The sequence below is a fragment of the Onychostoma macrolepis genome, chromosome 25 (assembly GCF_012432095.1).
Source record: "Onychostoma macrolepis isolate SWU-2019 chromosome 25, ASM1243209v1, whole genome shotgun sequence".
Taxonomy (NCBI): Eukaryota; Metazoa; Chordata; class Actinopteri; order Cypriniformes; family Cyprinidae; genus Onychostoma; species Onychostoma macrolepis.
Window position 1 is genome coordinate 14,654,521 of NC_081179.1, and position 17,601 is coordinate 14,672,121.

The 17,601-nt window shown below is 36.9% G+C and overlaps 4 protein-coding genes and 2 pseudogenes across 5 annotated transcripts in view; 5 read left to right on the forward strand and 1 right to left on the reverse strand.

Moving 5' to 3' along the window:
• The window catches only part of il17rel (interleukin 17 receptor E-like), a 46,039-nt gene extending 28,465 nt beyond the window's left edge, over positions 1–17,574 (reverse strand). Inside the window, exons 1-2 of the mRNA XM_058767681.1 lie at positions 17,468–17,574; positions 12,495–12,582 (exon numbers count right to left, since the gene is read on the reverse strand). The gene's annotated coding sequence lies outside the window, so the exon portion shown is untranslated. The remainder of the gene's footprint in view (positions 1–12,494; positions 12,583–17,467) is intronic.
• ugt5a2 (UDP glucuronosyltransferase 5 family, polypeptide A2) lies at positions 959–8,924 on the forward strand. The gene is made up of 2 exons (XM_058767676.1): positions 959–1,092; positions 6,900–8,924. The coding sequence occupies exon 2, from the start codon at positions 6,907–6,909 to the stop codon at positions 8,485–8,487; it is 1,581 nt and encodes a 526-aa protein (XP_058623659.1). The 5' UTR covers positions 959–1,092; positions 6,900–6,906; the 3' UTR covers positions 8,488–8,924.
• On the forward strand, positions 966–4,142 carry ugt5a1 (UDP glucuronosyltransferase 5 family, polypeptide A1). Of its 2 annotated transcripts, XM_058767677.1 has the most exons (3): positions 966–1,092; positions 1,494–1,596; positions 2,551–4,142. In XM_058767677.1, the coding sequence occupies exon 3, from the start codon at positions 2,564–2,566 to the stop codon at positions 4,139–4,141; it is 1,578 nt and encodes a 525-aa protein (XP_058623660.1). In that variant the 5' UTR covers positions 966–1,092; positions 1,494–1,596; positions 2,551–2,563; the 3' UTR covers position 4,142. The 2 variants fall into 2 exon arrangements, with proteins under 2 accessions (XP_058623660.1, XP_058623661.1); XM_058767678.1 differs by lacking the exon at positions 1,494–1,596 and having other exon boundaries at positions 1,050–1,092.
• On the forward strand, positions 4,806–5,663 carry LOC131534672 (UDP-glucuronosyltransferase 2A3-like; annotated as a pseudogene).
• LOC131534666 (UDP-glucuronosyltransferase 2A3-like) lies at positions 9,160–12,142 on the forward strand (annotated as a pseudogene).
• On the forward strand, positions 13,142–15,173 carry ugt5a5 (UDP glucuronosyltransferase 5 family, polypeptide A5). Its single transcript, XM_058767679.1, has 2 exons — positions 13,142–13,255; positions 13,363–15,173. The coding sequence occupies exon 2, from the start codon at positions 13,373–13,375 to the stop codon at positions 14,948–14,950; it is 1,578 nt and encodes a 525-aa protein (XP_058623662.1). The 5' UTR covers positions 13,142–13,255; positions 13,363–13,372; the 3' UTR covers positions 14,951–15,173.
• Positions 17,575–17,601: the final 27 nt, after the last annotated feature.

A 17,601-nucleotide genomic window follows, 5' to 3' on the forward strand; every position in this document is an offset into this window, starting at 1 on the left:
CTTCCTTACCACTTGGGGTAGCTGTTTGCCATTTTTGTCTGCTTGCGGTTCCTTCTCTCCAATTAACAATGAGACCAAAAGTTTGCATGCTCCAGGCCTATTATAAGTTGCAGGACAATACAAACTTTTTACATTACATACTTTTTTATACATCCATTTACTGTACAGCTCAGCATTAAAATATTGAAGTACAAAGATAAAAGAGAATGGGTAGCTGTTCACAATTTAATTTTATAATATATGGAGATGAGTAGTATTTTATTTATTTATTAATTGCAAAACTGGGTCAACAATATCATAGAAACCTTTACAGAGTTAAAGTCCTTGAGTGTGGGTTTTGTTTTAACTCGAGTAAGACAAAGTACATTTAAAGCACGTGGCATTGATGTAATACAGTATTCTTTTACAAGCCAAATGGAACATACACTGCCATAGGTCTTGTGAAATTAATGAACTTTTTGACCATGTTTGGACAGGCATTGATTGTTTGTTTAGTATAGTGTCAGTTTGTCCACATGGTGATCTACTAACACTGCTAAATCTATATAAACATAGTTAAGTACTTTATACATTGTGTTAAACAAGAAGAATTAATCTTAGCTCAGGTTTCCTTTCATTCTTTGTTTCTGTCTGTTGCATAACTGACTCGAACAATAACTCGTTTAGTTCACTTCTCCCCTGGAATGCTCTTAATGGTGGGAGTGTAGCTTGATCTTCAGTCTTTATACAAAGCTGGACATTTAATCTCAGATATCATGTTGACATCTAGCATGTGTAGTACAAAATCAAAGAATCTCCTTTTTTCAAATTTATTTAAAAGTAAAATACAAGAATTTCTGTAATTCCCTTATAATGTTTGCCTGTTTATAGAAAATCATAGTTTCAAAAGAGGGTCCAAAGATCTTTGACCGCTATTATCGTGGCATTATGTAACTACCCTGCCTAAAGAAACCTGATAGGCTTTTACTGTGCTCATTCATTTAAAGGAACCTTTCACCTAAATGCACTTGAAAAGCTCATAAACATTGCATGATAAATGCGGTAAAGGTTTTGGACGCTACACTGTGCCGAGGTGAATTTCGAGGTTGTCAGGTAAGGTTTGAAATATCAATATATAATTCTCTCAAAATAGGATTTGATCTGGCAAAGTATAAGTTATTTTATCATCAGTCCATAGACCAGATTTCAGATTTACATTCTGCTCTTAGTTTATGATGTAATATCTTGACCTTTTACTGCTTCTGTATTATTACAGAAGCAACTTTCCAGAACCTCTACAGATTGTACAATTTGTATTAACCTAAATATCCAGCTATTAGGGTTTCATTTTTTTGTCATGTTTGTTTTAGCTCATGAAAACGGTGTTCAAATCCGAATTACGTGTTGTTCATTTCAGAAAATGTCAAACGAATGTGGTTTTTACTTTGAGAGGTGAATGTACACGTTGCAAGGTATTGTTTTAGCATGTACTGTGAGCTTTTTTTTTTTTACAGATGTTGCAGCATGTGTAGCGAGGTATTGTTTAACTTTGATATATTTAGGAAACTCTCAGCATGTAACACTACTAAACAAATAGAAAGCCGATTCATGTGCAAGGTGAGAACTTTTTACTTTTTCCTGAAAACACTGTGCCACACATATGTACATTAACCTGCTTTGCAAATGAAGTGTTGCTGTAAATTAAGTTGTTTTTACTGGGTTCATGCCATGAGTGCTTAATAAGGAACAATTAAATCAAGTCATTGTAAAATATGCAAAATTTAGTTTAAGGCACTTGGTACAGCAAATAATCCAAGATACCAGTATATTTCACTTTCACGTTTTCCAAGTGAAATATTCAGTACCTACTAGACAAATAAATTCTGCTGCAATATGGACTAGACATCATGTCGCATGTCAAAAGTCTATCTACACAACGTGACCAATCCAAAAGCAAATAAGCATAAGCAAGTATCATAATCATTGCTGTCAGTAGTCTGGTATCCAATCATAATGCTGCCTTTTGTTTTTCCTTGTCTTTTCTTTTTTGTTTTCCTTAAAGGGGTCATGAACTGCCTTTGTTTTTTGTTATTTTTGTACTGTTCTCTGAGGTCCACTTAAGTTATAATGCTATCAAGATTTTTACATCAAAAAGCATAATTTATAAGTAATAGGCTATTTTCTGTTCTGTTTTGACCCCCCTCATCAGATCGCTCTGTTTGAATAGGCGTTACAGATTGTAGACTGGGAAGTAAATGCCCACTGCTATGATTGGCTAAATAGGCAGCAATGTAGAAGCAGGCGTTGATGATCTTCTGCAGAGGCGGTGTTTACCCACACTATTGCATCATAGAGTGGCACATTCCACAACCTGTCGTTTTGGCAAATTGGCTTCAATATAAGCTATTTTTAGACTAACAAGAAAGTTTTGAGTTCTGAAACTTACCAGATGTTATTATAGTACAATGACCTCTTATATGTCAAAGGATCAAGGGAATGTTGATTTCTCAGTTCATGACCTCTTTAATTCTTCACTTACCATTCCTGACAGCTTTTGTTTTGTTTTTAAAGGTTGTGTACGAAGATGCTCCGTTCAGCACCTCTTGGTTTGTTGTCGATGTTATGCATATTATCTGGAACAGACGGCGGTAAAGTGCTGGTGTTTCCACTAGATGGAAGTCACTGGGTCAACATGAAGGTCCTGATTGAGGAACTGCATAGCAGAGGTCACAATGTGACAGTGTTAAGAGCCTCCAACAGTTGGTATATCAAGGACGAGTCTCCCTTCTACAATTCCATCACCATTCCAAATGCAGGAGGATTTGATGAGGAGTTTTTTGGTTTATTGATTGGCCGTCTCTTGAAGATTAAAAGAGAAGGGTCTTCTATTTGGAACCGCCTTCAGCTGGAGTACGAAATCATCATGAAGTTTAAAAGTATGCATGAAGACATGTTGCAGATGATAGATAGAATGTTAGAGGACAAAGAAATTATGAAATCAATCCAAGACTCTAAGTATGATGTGGTGCTAGCGGACCCAGCTGCCGGAGGTGGTGCAATCCTAGCTTACAAGTTTAATATTCCTCTAGTTTTCAATGTTCGGTGGACAATTCAGGGAGAGGGACATTTCGCCCTTGCTCCTTCCCCTCTGTCTTATGTTCCTGTCCCAGGAGCAGAGTTAACAGACAAGATGTCATTTCTCCAACGTGTCAAAAATGTTTTGACTTACTTTTTTACCCGGTTCCAGATTGCAGTCGTCGCTGACCCCATCTACACTCCTTTCTGTCTCAAACATTTTGGCCCCAGTGTTAATTATTTCTCCCTTTTCCAAGATGCAGATATCTGGCTCATGAGAAACGACTTTACCTTTGAGTTTCCACGACCCACAATGCCCAATATCATCTATATGGGCGGCTTCCAGTGTAAACCCGCCAAGCCACTTCCAACTGATCTTGAGGAATTTGTGCAAAGTTCAGGGAAGCATGGAGTCATTGTCATGTCTTTAGGTACCCTTATTGCTCAGCTTCCACAAGATGTCACCAATGACATAGCAGCAGCTTTTGCTCAGCTTCCTCAAAAAGTGATTTGGAGATATACAGGTCCTCGACCTATGACCCTTGGTAACAACACTTTACTGGTAGACTGGCTCCCCCAGAATGATCTGCTTGGACATCCCCAGACTAAAGCATTTGTAGCACATGGAGGAACCAATGGAGTTCAGGAAGCCATCTACCATGGAGTGCCTATTGTGGGTGTACCTTTAGTTTTTGATCAACCTGACAATCTCTTCAGAATGGAAGCGAAGGGAACAGCAAAAATTGTAGATATTGCAACTTTGGACAAGACTGTGTTTCTTGAGGCATTAAAGGAGGTTTTGCATAACCCATCTTACAAGGAGAACATGCAGAGACTGTCCAAGCTGCACCATGACCAGCCAATGAAACCTCTTGATCGTGCCGTCTTCTGGATTGAGTTTGTCATGAGGAACAGAGGAGCTCCTCATTTACGAACACAGTCTTTCAGAATGTCCTGGATTGAGTACCACTCTATAGATGTTATTTTGACTTTAACGGCAGCACTTTTCATATTTTCATTTTTGTTTATATATGTGATTCGATATCTTTTTAGAGTTTTATTCAAAAAGAAAGTTAAACGTGCATGATGGAAATGACTATTGTGGGAGTTTGTTGTTAAAAATGTTTTTGCTGGATTTGTAAAACAACTTTTCTGTGAAATTAAAATTAGAATTCTTAGCAAATTAATTCTCAGGAATTTACTGAATTTTGTTATGTTTCGTAATGACTGTTTGGAACTGCATTTATGGTTGGTAGCCTCAGTAGAGGTAAGTATTTATAATTAAAAGTGATAATGCAAGGGCTAAGAAAGTTTTCCCTTGCTTGATGAACTTCACTATTGCCTTCATGATTGAGTCACAAACTGTTTACATACCGTTTAAAAGTCTGTCCTCAGTCTTTTTAAATTGTCTTTAAACAGAAATTGTACCAGTCTGATTTCTGCAAAGTTGCAATAAGAAACCTAAATAATGCCATTGTTGATTGTAATGTAGTCTTAAATTGGCTTTATCCAATATTAATCATATTACAAATGGCATTGCTGTTGTGCACATCCAAAAGACAGAGGCAATCCAATTGTACAACGGTCTAAGAACTGTACAGATCTAACTGACATATTACAGTCTGAATTTTTAATTCCATCATGTTTTTAGAAATGAATGGAATTTCATCTTTATCAGTGTATTTTGTGAAATATTATTCATTCTATGCCATATTAATTTGGATTATATTATTTCTTATTGAATGTTATGAATGACAATGCATTACTCCACCCTTCTTGGTTTGTTCATCCTGTTATCTGCTCTGTCAGGATGTAACGCTGGTAAAGTTCTGGTTGTCCCTGCGGATAGAAGCCATTGGATCAATATGAAGGTCCTTATTGTGGATTTACATTCAAAAGGTCACAATATCACAGTGGTTTGAGGTTCTAGAAGCTGGTACATTGAGGAACAGTCTCCTCTCTACACTTCTATTACTGTAGACACTGGAAAGCATGACAATGACTTTATAGTAAACTTTCTCCCCCATTTACTCCAGAGACATGGAAGATAGTTTTGGAATGAAATGGCACTTGCTGAAGAGTTTTATAGCAGATTTAGAGAAATTCAGCAGCAAATATGCAATACGACAGCTACAATGTTTGAAAATGAGATCTTAATGAATTCATTAAAAGATGCTACACATGATATTGTTCTCACGCATCCTGCTTTTGGAGCTGGAGTGTTACTGGCGCACCGTCTTGGCCTCCCTCTTGTGTTTAATGTTCGCTGGACTATGTATGGTGAAGGTCACTTTGTTGTAGCTCCATCTCCTCTCTCATATATTCCTGCTACAGGGTTACAGCTAACTGACAAGATGAAATTCAGTCAGAGAGTAAGAAACGTGTTGACATATATGGTGTTTTTTTATAAGCATTCCAAGTACTTTGGTTATCATTACCAAGAGTTCTCTCTTGGCCCCGATGTTGATTTCTTCTCCCTCCTCCAGAATGCAGATATCTGGCTCATGAGAAATGATTTCACTTTTGAGTTTCCACGACCCACAATGCCAAATGTCGTCTACATGGGTGGCTTCCAGTGCAAATCAGTAAATCTGGCTCCCCCAGAATGACCTTCTTGGACATCCTCAAACTAAACTGTTTGTAGCACATGGAGGCACCAGTGGAGTTCAGGAAGCCATCTACCATGGGGTGCCTATTGTGGGGCTTCCCTTAGCTTTTGACCAGCCTGACAATCTCTCCAAGATACAAGCAAAAGGAACAGCAAAAATTGTAGATATTGCAACTTTAGACAGGACTGCGTTTCTAAAGGCATTAAAGGAGGTGTTGCATAACCCATCTTGTAGAAAGAACATGCAGAGACTGTCGAAACTGCGCCATGACCAGCCAATGAAACCTCTTGATCGTGCCGTCTTCTGGATTGAGTTTGTCATGAGAAACAGAGGAGCTTGTCATTTACAAACAGTCTTTCAGAATGTCCTGGATTGAGTACCACTCTATAGATGTTATTTTGACTTTAATGGCGACACTTTTCATTTTTGCCTTTGTCACTGTGTATGTAATTAGATATCTTTTTAGAGTTTGTATCAAAAATAAAATAAAACATGAGTGATGCACAGGCAGGAAATAGTATCTTCATCTCCTGATTGTGATAGCATGTGATTTTATGGAAATCTGAAATGATTTTTATTTTTATTTTTTAATAAATGTCACTTGATTGTAAATGAAAAAAATAATTACGATAATAATCCAGTGCATGATACTGAAAAGTATAATTCAAAACCAATTAAGTATTATCTCTTATATGTTGGAAATTTTATACTAACAGTTTGAAACTGCATTTCTGGTTGTTAGCGTTCAATAAATAATTTTATTGGGATCTGCTACACTGAAGGCTTCTCTTTATCAGTTTTAGTTAAACTTTTATCTGTCCAAGTACTAAAATAAACATGAATTAAAAAGGAAAGCTGACAAATACACATACATTAACAATCTCTGATTCTGCTATAGTAAAACGGGAAAATCTGTTGTTGATGCTAACTGCATTTCATAACACTTAGAAAAGTAGTACATAGCTTTATTTTTTAAGCAGTATGAGAGTATTTTGATTATTTTCGAGGATTCGTTCACCCAAAAATTAAAACTCTGTCATCATTTACTCACACTCAGGTCATTCCAATCCTTACAACCTAGCATTTTTACAGATTATAACCTGAAAGTAAATAGTATTGTTTTGAACACTCAGTTGCATGACATTTTTGGACAATAATAGTTATTTTATTTATTGTTGTATTTTGTGAAATCTTGTGTACTCTTTTAATTCTCTGTAATATTCTTTCTTATCAAAGGTCATCAATGAAGATGTATCACTCCACCCTTCTTGGTTTGTTCATCCTGTTATCTGCTCTGTCAAGCTCTTATGCTGGTAAAGTTCTGGTCGTCCCTGTGGATGGAAGCCACTGGATCAATATGAAGATCCTTATTGTGGAATTACATGCAAAAGGTCACAACATCACAGTGGTCCGAGGTTCTAGTAGCTGGTATATTAAGGAACAATCTCCTCTCTACACTTCTATTACTGTAGACACTGGTGAATTTGACAATGACTTCATGGAGAAGTTTCTCCCTCACCTACTTAAAATGCAGAGACAAGGTAGATCATTTTGGAATGAAATAGCACTTGCTGATGAAGTTTATGGGAAATTTACGGAGTTTCATCAGCAAATATGCAATATGACAGCTGCCATGTTTGAAAATGAGACCTTGATGAATTCTCTGAAAGATGCTGCATATGACCTTGTTCTTACGGATCCTGCTTTTGGAGGTGGAGTGTTACTGGCACACCGTCTTGACCTCCCTCTTGTGTTTAATGTCCGGTGGACCATGTACGGCGAAGCCCATTTTGATATTGCTCCATCTCCTCTCTCATATATACCTGTTACAGGGTTACAGCTAACCGACAAGATGACATTCAGTCAGAGAGTCATGAACATGTTGACATATATAATGATTATTTATAAAAGTTCCAAGTACTTTGCTTCTCCTTACCAAGAGCTCTCCCAGAAATATTTTGGCCCCGATGTTGATTTCTTCTCCCTCCTCCAGAATGCAGATATCTGGCTCATGAGAAATGATTTCACTTTTGAGTTTCCACGACCCACAATGCCGAATGTTGTCTACATGGGCGGGTTTCAGTGCAAACCAGCAAAGCCACTTCCAGATGAACTTGAGAAGTTTGTGCAGAGCTCAGGAGAGCATGGAGTCGTCATCATGACTTTAGGAACTGTTTTTGGTCAGCTTCTGAGTGAAATCAATGATGATATTGCTGCAGCTTTTGCCCAACTGCCTCAGAAGGTTATTTGGAGACACACAGGGCCACGACCTGCCAATCTTGGTAATAATACTCTGATTGTGGACTGGCTCCCGCAGAACGACCTGCTTGGACATCCACAGACTAAACTGTTTGTAGCACATGGAGGCACCAATGGAGTTCAGGAAGCCATCTACCATGGAGTGCCTATTGTGGGGCTTCCCTTAGCTTTTGACCAGCCTGACAATCTCTCCAGGATGCAAGCAAAAGCAACAGCAAAAATTGTAGATATTGCAACTTTGGACAGAACTGTGTTTTTAGAGGCATTAAAGGAGGTGTTGCATAACCCATCTTACAAGGAGAACATGCAGAAATTGTCGAAACTGCACCATGACCAGCCAATGAAACCTCTTGATCGTGCCGTCTTCTGGATTGAGTTTGTCATGAGGAACAGAGGAGCTCCTCATTTACGAACACAGTCTTTCAGAATGTCCTGGATTGAGTACCACTCTATAGATGTTATTTTAACTTTAATGGCGACACTTTTGATATTTGCATTTGGGACTGCTTATATAATGAGATATTTTTGTATGGTTGTATTCAGAAAGAAAGTAAAACGTGAATGAAGTACTGGCTGGAAATATCAGTTCATTTGTGATGTTTCCTTTAGTTTGATTATTTCCTGACAGCATGTGCTGTCGTGAATCTTTAAGTATTTTTTATTTTTTGCTTTTAGTGTAGAACAATCTATAGTATTAGGACTTGCTATAGCCAAACATCAGTCACAGATAGTACAAGGGCTAAAATGAATCTCCTACATTCTAATTAATTTCATCTTTGTGTTATGATTGAGTCAGCAGAACTGTGAATGATCTCTCTGTATTAGCTATCGCTTAGCTAACTCTTATCTGACAAAGTACTATGAGCAAAATACAATAAAGAGGCATCTGATCATGTGTACGTTATCACACCTTGACTTTTGTACATAGTGTGACTGTGTAAAATCTGTCAGTGATGCAAGCTACAGTGACTTGCAGATATAACAACTAACCTTATTATTGAAGCTGCATTTCTTGATGCCAAGGAATGAGTTAATATTATTTAATATTCCTGAATAACTGTCCAATGTTGCACAGTTTGGCCATAAAGTAGTAGAAAAACGAGGTGAAACATATTTAACACTCAATTCCATTATATTTCTAGACAGTAATGCAGATTCTCTTTATCATTGTAATTTGTGAAATACCATTTATTCTACAATACATTAATATAGATATTATTCTTTTTCAATTAAGGTAATCAATGAAGATGCATCATTCCACCCTTCTCGGTTTGTTTGTTCTGTTATCTGCTCCATCAGGATCCTATTGTGGTAAAGTTCTGGTTGTCCCTGTGGATGGACGCCACTGGATCAATATGAAGGTCCTTATTGTGGAGTTACATTCAAAAGATCACAATATCACTGTGGTCCGAGGCTCAAATAGCTGGTATATTGAAGAGGAGTCTCCTTACTACACCTCCATTACTGTAGACACTGGTGAATTTGACAATGACTTTTGGATGATGTTGCTTCCCCGGTTACTGCAAATCAAGAGACACGGAAAATCATTTTTGTCTGAAATAGAAATTGGTCTGGAGATTTTCTGCAGTTTTTCAGATGTTCATCAGCAAGTATGCAATATGACAGCCATGATATTTGAAAATGAGACCTTAATGAATTCACTGGAGGATGATAAATATGATCTTGTTCTCACGGATCCTGCTTTTGGAGCTGGAGTGTTACTGGCGCACCGTCTTGGCCTTCCACTTGTGCTAAATGTTCGTTGGACCATGTATGGAGAAGGTCACTTTGTTGTGGCTCCATCTCCTCTCTCATATATACCTATACCAGCATTACAACTAACCGACAAAATGACATTCAGTCAAAGAGTCATGAATGTGATGGTTTATATGATTTTTATCTATCAAAATCCAAAATTCTTTGGTTATCATTACCAAGAGTTCTCCCAGAAATATTTTGGCCCCGGTGTTGATTTCTTCTCCCTCCTCCAGAATGCAGATATCTGGCTCATGAGAAATGATTTCACTTTTGAGTTTCCACGACCCACAATGCCAAATGTTGTCTACATGGGCGGGTTTCAGTGCAAACCAGCTAAACAAACCACTTCCAGATGAACTTGAGAAGTTTGTGCAGAGCTCAGGAGAGCATGGAGTCGTCATCATGACTTTAGGAACTGTTTTTGGTCAGCTTCTGAGTGAAATCAATGATGATATTGCTGCAGCTTTTGCCCAACTGCCTCAAAAGGTTATTTGGAGACACACAGGACCAAAACCTGCCAATCTTGGCAACAATACTCTGATTGTGGACTGGCTCCCCCAGAACGACCTGCTTGGACATCCACAGACCTTTACCTTTGAGTTTCCACGACCCACAATGCCCAATATCATCTATATGGGCGGCTTCCAGTGTAAACCCGCCAAGCCACTTCCAACTGATCTTGAGGAATTTGTGCAAAGTTCAGGGAAGCATGGAGTCATTGTCATGTCTTTAGGTACCCTTGTTGCTCAGCTTCCACAAGATGTCACCAATGACATAGCAGCAGCTTTTGCTCAGCTTCCTCAAAAAGTGATTTGGAGATATACAGGTCCTCGACCTATGACCCTTGGTAACAACACTTTACTGGTAGACTGGCTCCCCCAGAATGATCTGCTTGGACATCCCCAGATTAAAGCATTTGTAGCACATGGAGGAACCAATGGAGTTCAGGAAGCCATCTACCATGGAGTGCCTATTGTGGGCCTTCCTATATCTTTTGATCAACCTGACAATCTCTCCAGGATGCAAGCAAAAGGAGCAAAAGGAACAGCAGAAATTGTAGAAATTGCAACTTTGGACAGGACAATGTTTCTTGAGGCATTAAAGGAGGTGTTGCATAACCCATCTTACAAGGAGAACATGCAGAGACTGTCGAAACTGCACCATGACCAGCCAATGAAACCTCTTGATCGTGCCGTCTTCTGGATTGAGTTTGTCATGAGAAACAGAGGAACTCCTCATTTATGAACACAGTCTTTCAGAATGTCCTGGATTGAGTACCACTCTATAGATGTTATTTTGTCCCTGTTAGCAATTGTGTTGTTAGTGTCAGTTAGCATTACCTTTATCATAAAGCTGATTTGGTACATGGGATTTTATAAAAACAAAGCTAAAAATTAGTTATCAGATCTATATTTTTCATGATATTAAAAAAATAAGTTAAATTTACTACATTTTTCTTTTGTAAGTTTTTGCATGCATAGTTTTTAAGTAAAATTTAAATAAGGAATCTGCAATTAGTAAAGGAAATAAGTAAATTCAACGTGGCCAGGTAGAGTTTGATGAGTAATTTCTACTTAATTATTTTAAGTTCACCCTACAATACTCAAGTACATGTCACTCAGTCACGGTTTGTAAACTTTACTCAAACAACATAGCACTGGGGAAAAAAAATGCCTATAAAGCATGTGGTTAAGTTACAAGCACGTATGTAAGCAAGTAGACTGCTCGTTATTTATTTTAAGGTAATATGTTGACTCAATATAGTTATTAACTGAATGAACACAGAGACCTGAATACTTGGCACATGATACACAATGACGGTGACAATCAGTGAATAGTGTATGTATGGGTCATTTTGAGTAAAAAAACAGCAAGTTACTTAACCTAACAACAAAAGCAACCATAAAACAGTGTAAATACATCTTCGAAAACAGCAAAAAAATAATTTACCTTATTAATTATTCATGCCCAAGTGCATGATGGGAACAACGGGATCATGACGTTGATATTTACTTAAACAATATTTGTAAAAATAACAAACAACTCCAAGTAAAATATACTTATAAGTTAAAACTTTAAATTCTACAAGCTTAAATCGAGTACTAATATTGAATTTACTCTTTTATTTAAATTCTTGCCTGAACTAAATTATTTAATGTAGAAATTACATGTTTTTCTGTAGTATTTACTTCACCACAAAATCATTTTTATCAGTGTATAAATTTAATTAAAGTTTTTAAAAATGCACATTTAAAAAAAAAAAACATCTAATCAAAAAGGGTGTATTAGACTATAGAGTTTAGGGTGTGTGTGTGTGTGTGTGGGTGTAGTCTTTCATTGTAATTTGTATAGATGTGTATTCTTTAATACATATTTAAATTTACATGGGAATGAAAAAAGTCTGTCAGTCTGTGAAGTACAGTGTGTTCCATGTAGGCTACTGTTGTAACATAGGCTACAGATTGTTCAGCTGATGAAGCATATTTTTCTGAAAAAAATTAAAATAAATAAAAAAAATCAGTAGACAAAAACTCCATAAAGAGTTTTGAAAGTTGTACAGTGTGTGTCATTGTAAAGACTGTAAGTCTATCCCTCACAGCCTCTTTTTAATGTTACATTCAATATGGCGTCCAATCTGACTAAGGTTTCTTTTTGAGTCCAAAATGTCACTTACCTAATTACGTAAAAAAGGAACTAGAAACGTTATAAGCTGTAGTTGTCACCTCCCTGCCTTAATATTTGTCATTACTCTTAATGTTATTCACAACATAATAACTTTAAAAACTAGTTTTGTCGTGCATTGAATAGTCTCACCTCAGAAATTTGGCGCTCTTCCAGTCAGCCTTGTGCTGCGCTGCAGTGAAGCACGTGATCGTCCAGCAAGGGCAGGCACTGAATCGCCCTAAATATAATTAATTAAAAAATGAATTAATTGTCATTTTTATTTTTATTTTTATTTTTTTAATTATGAATTTACAAAGTTTAAATGAATACATGGGGAACAGCCTGTCATAACAGACTGGACTCAAATGAGAAAGTAGGCCTATACTCCTAATCGCCATCTAGCGTTGGAAAGAAATACAGCACGAAAATAAATTACATTTCAAAGAGGATAAATCAGTTTTGAGTCACATTTTGTGATTCGTGACGCAATCAGACTAAACATATGAATGTCTCTACAACTATGGGCACATTATTGGGATTATTAGGATGTTTAAATCACATTTTTAATATTCTCATATATCTGTGTTAATAATGTCCAACAGTGTATGCTTTACAGTAAATTGTCCTTTTTCTCCTGAAAGTTCACAACGTCATGTCCATCACATCTCAAAGAAGAAATGACAGCCATGGCTACTAAATCTATGCACTTCTCATGAACAGCATGAACAAGTTTAGACGAGTTTTGAGCACACAGAGGAAGTATTGTTGGTACCAACTTTCCTTTGTACACTCCCAATGTTTCACACGTATTAGCAGGGCTGGGCATGTTTCACACCATTTTAATGCAGTCAGTATTTCACGTGGTTGGCTGCATACTTGGATTTTTATCACCAACTAATAAACTTTGTGTGGTGAGTGAAGCAGATTGCCTTCATTTTTTGGTAAACAGTTATTAAGTGTTGGTGTGTTTTGTGAAACTGAATTCTAATGTATTGTAATCAACTTTCTTTCATCGAAGGTTAAAAAAGATGCATTACTTTCCTGCCACTTTGTTAGCATTCTTGAGCATATTATCTCAAGTGCTTGGAGGTAAAGTGTTGGTGTATCCATTGGATGGAAGTCACTGGGTGAACATGAAGGTCCTGATTGAGGAATTACATACAAGGGGTCACAACGTGACCGTGCTTAGAGCCTCTAACAGCTGGTATGTCAAGGAGGAGTCTCCTTTCTATACCACCATCACTGTTTATAATAGCGGTGGCATTGAAAAGGAGCTGTTTGATGCATTTACAAAACATATCCTGGTCATCAGAAGAGAGAAACTGTCTTTTTGGACCCACCTCTCATTGGCCTCAGAGGTTGGAACAGTATTTGAAGAGATGCATCGCAATCAACTTGTCTTAATGGGGAAAATCTTTGAAAATAAAGACTTAATGGCTTCACTCCAGACAGCAAAATATGACCTGGTTCTGACAGATCCGGCTTTTGGAGGTGGAGTTTTCCTAGCACACCGCCTTGGTCTCCCTCTTGTGCTAAATGTCCGTTGGACGATGCATGGAGAGGCACATTACGAAATAGCTCCTTCACCACTATCGTTTGTTCCTGTACCAGGAGTAGAGCTGACAGATAAGATGACGTTTGCTCAACGTGTACAGAACGTAATGGGATACATATTTTCAGTTTATCACAAAAACAGATTTATCTCCTCGCACTACCAGTCCTTCTGCAATAAATACTTTGGATCAGAAATTAAGTATGAATCCTTCCTTCGGGATGCAGACATCTGGCTCATGAGAAATGACTTTACCTTTGAGTTTCCACGACCCACAATGCCCAATATCGTCTATATGGGGGGCTTCCAGTGTAAACCTGCCAAGCCGCTTCCGGCTGATCTTGAGGAGTTTGTGCAGAGCTCAGGAGATCATGGACTCATTGTCATGTCCCTAGGGACTCTTTTTAGCCATCTTCCACAAGATATCACAGAGGAAATTGCTGCCGCTTTTGCCAGATTGCCCCAAAAAATCATTTGGAGACACACCGGACCTCGACCTGTCAATATTGGTGATAATACATTACTTGTTGACTGGTTACCTCAGAATGACCTGCTTGGACATCCTCACACTAAACTGTTTTTAACACACGGAGGCACTAATGGCATCCAAGAAGCCATCTATCATGGGGTGCCCATTTTGGGTCTACCTATAATATTTGATCAACCTGACAATCTGTCTAGAATGAAAGTTAGAGGCACAGCTAAACTTGTGGATATTGCAGAATTGAACAGGACAATGTTTCTACAGGCACTGGAGGAAGTGCTGTATAACTCATCTTACAAGGAGAACATGCAGAGACTGTCCAAGCTGCACCATGACCAGCCAATAAAACCTCTTGATCGTGCCGTCTTCTGGATCGAGTTTGTCATGAGGAACAGAGGAGCTCCTCATTTACGAACACAGTCTTTCAGAATGTCCTGGATTGAGTACCACTCTATAGATGTTATTTTGACTCTGCTGATGATATTTGTTTTGTTTTGTTTCATGATTTACTCTGTCATAAAATTTCTGTGTTTTAAAGTAGTATTTAAGAAGAAAATTAAAGCTGAGTGATTGAATATTTGGCCAGAATCCCAGGAATTAATTCCATAACCAATGTTTCTATTTTCATTTTGGACTGAGAATATAATGTTTTCCTGTAAAGTTTTAAAATAACACGTGAAACATATAAACCTCTTCTTAAAATGAATCCTTTTATTTGTGCTCTCCCTTGTTTCCGTAGAGAATTTACACAATATGAGTGAAAAAGAGTGAAATAAACTGTACTTGGATTACATTTTTGTAGTTGTTATTGTTGCACTTGATTTACATCTTCTGGTGTAAAGCACAGCAAATTTTCAAACTTAAATCTTCTGAGCATCATTCAGGACAAAAATATATTAAAGGCTATTTTTAATATTTATCTACACGCCTAAGGCTGAATTTTATCTAAAAACAAAGTTTTAATCTTTATGTCTGTACAGCCTGCACATTAAGCATACAGAAAATTAAGAAAAATGCTTAATGAAAATACACTGCTACCTTGTAAGCACTGTATTTAAATAAATAAATAAATAATTATTTAACTATTACTATTATACATTAACTATTATTTTGTCAAACTATGTTTTGGGCGGTTATGAGTCCTTAGTGTGCATTTCTCTGGAACACAACTTGCTTTTCTACTTACATGCAAATTTCATCTGGTGTGGGACAGATGGGAAATGAAAAAGAGAAGAATGTACCAGACAGATTCAACCCTAGGCTACAGAATGCGGAAGTTGAAACTTTCTTGATATATTGTGATTTCTAAAGGAAGATGTTTCCAACACTTATTTACCATCGCCTGAATGGAATGTGTCAGTTTTAGGAAACAGTTTTCATGCATCCATATATAAACTGGCAAAATGTGATGTTTATGTATACAGAGATATCACAGTTACCATCTATTCTGGTCGGAGTCAGTGTGAACAGCTTGTGCATGACATGAAGTGCCTGCTCAGTAGGGTACAAGTGCAAACAATTGCAAAGTAGAGTGCAATGAGAGAGATTTATTTATATTTTTTTCCCCATGCCATAGTTAGACCAAGTTTTGTTAGCAAAATACCTTCTCCAAAATTAGTTAATAGAAATAAAATAAATTTTAATGTAATAATTGCTCCAAAAACACATTATTAAAATAAAAAAAAATATAATTAGATATAATTTTTCACCTTTACAAGGTCTTACAGTTAACAAATACACTTTTTTCTATAACATTACTGTCCAGTAGATGGCAGTAGACTGTCATCCTGAGAACTACGGATTAAAGTGTTTGTTTTGGCAGGGAATGGCAATGTTGGCACATTACTGCAGTGATAGACTGGCGTTTGATGTGTTGGTTAAATGAATGAATGAATTGTTTGTGCCAGGTTCCCTTGAGAAGTATACAGACATATTTAAATTAATGGTGATGAAACTCAGTTTAGAGCAATATCACATCAGTATGTGGTTTTTGAACATTTTAAAACTTCATAGCATGCAAAAATTTCATCTCGTGCATCAAATGCGCCACCCTATTTTATGGTGTCAGCACTATTGTCTTTAAATTACAGTTCATGTCAATCCATATCATTAGGCTATGACATTCATCTCACATTCACAAATTACTCAATATTGTATAGTGAATTCAGTTTTACTTTATTCAAACGTAAAATACAACTACTACAGTTAACTGTTTAAATGTAAGTAACCAAACATAAAATAGGCTATATTAGGCCTGGTCCCACTTTATATTAGGTGGCCTTAACTACTATGTACTTACATTTGAATTAATAATTCGGTACAATGCACTTAATGTGTACATACATGTTTTTACATTGTAATTATATTTTTTAAAAATACCTATATGTAATTACATCTGTAATTAATTTCTGTAATTACATCGTTGACCCACCCTTAAACCTACCCATACCACCAAACCTGTCCCTAACCTTACGCGTATCCCACCTCAATAGCAGCAAAAGTGATTTGCAATACAGTATGAACACAAGTACATTGTATTTATTTTTTCATGTAAGTACATAATAGTTAAGGCCACCTAATATAAAGTGTGACCTTAGGCCTACATTAAAAAAATTTTTTAAACTTGTACATTTTCTGCAAAATATTGTTGAAATAACATTTTTAATCCATGATATGGACAAGATGCCATTCCTAGTCTCTTGTTTTCTGATACATTTTTAATATTGAAATCATATTTAGGCTACTACATTATGTGGCATGTTTTCTGGGGAGGCCAATTCTGAAGTTTAATTAATCATGTATCCTTCCATTTTATAGGCTACCACTTGTATTATTCACAACACATTTTACAATGAAAGATATTAATAACTCAGATATAGCTATTTAGGCAACATTATGTCATTTAATAACACAGGCCTACAGTCAGAAACTAATATAGCCTATGCAATCACACTGTGTTTTTACGATGAAGCGCAGTTGGTAGCATAAATCCAACAAATTTCTTACTAATTGAGCAAATTCAGCTTTAAAATTATTTAAATTTTCTCCACGAAGCTCCGAAAGACCTCCATGAAGGAATATATTCACCTGAGGACTGTGTCCGTCTTTCTGCGATGTAGGCAGGACAGGTCTGCTATCGCGGGAATTTAAGAGGACAGCGCCACCGTCTTCACGAGCCTCGTTTTAAACCGGATGTAAGTGTAGCGGCTCGCTATTGCTAG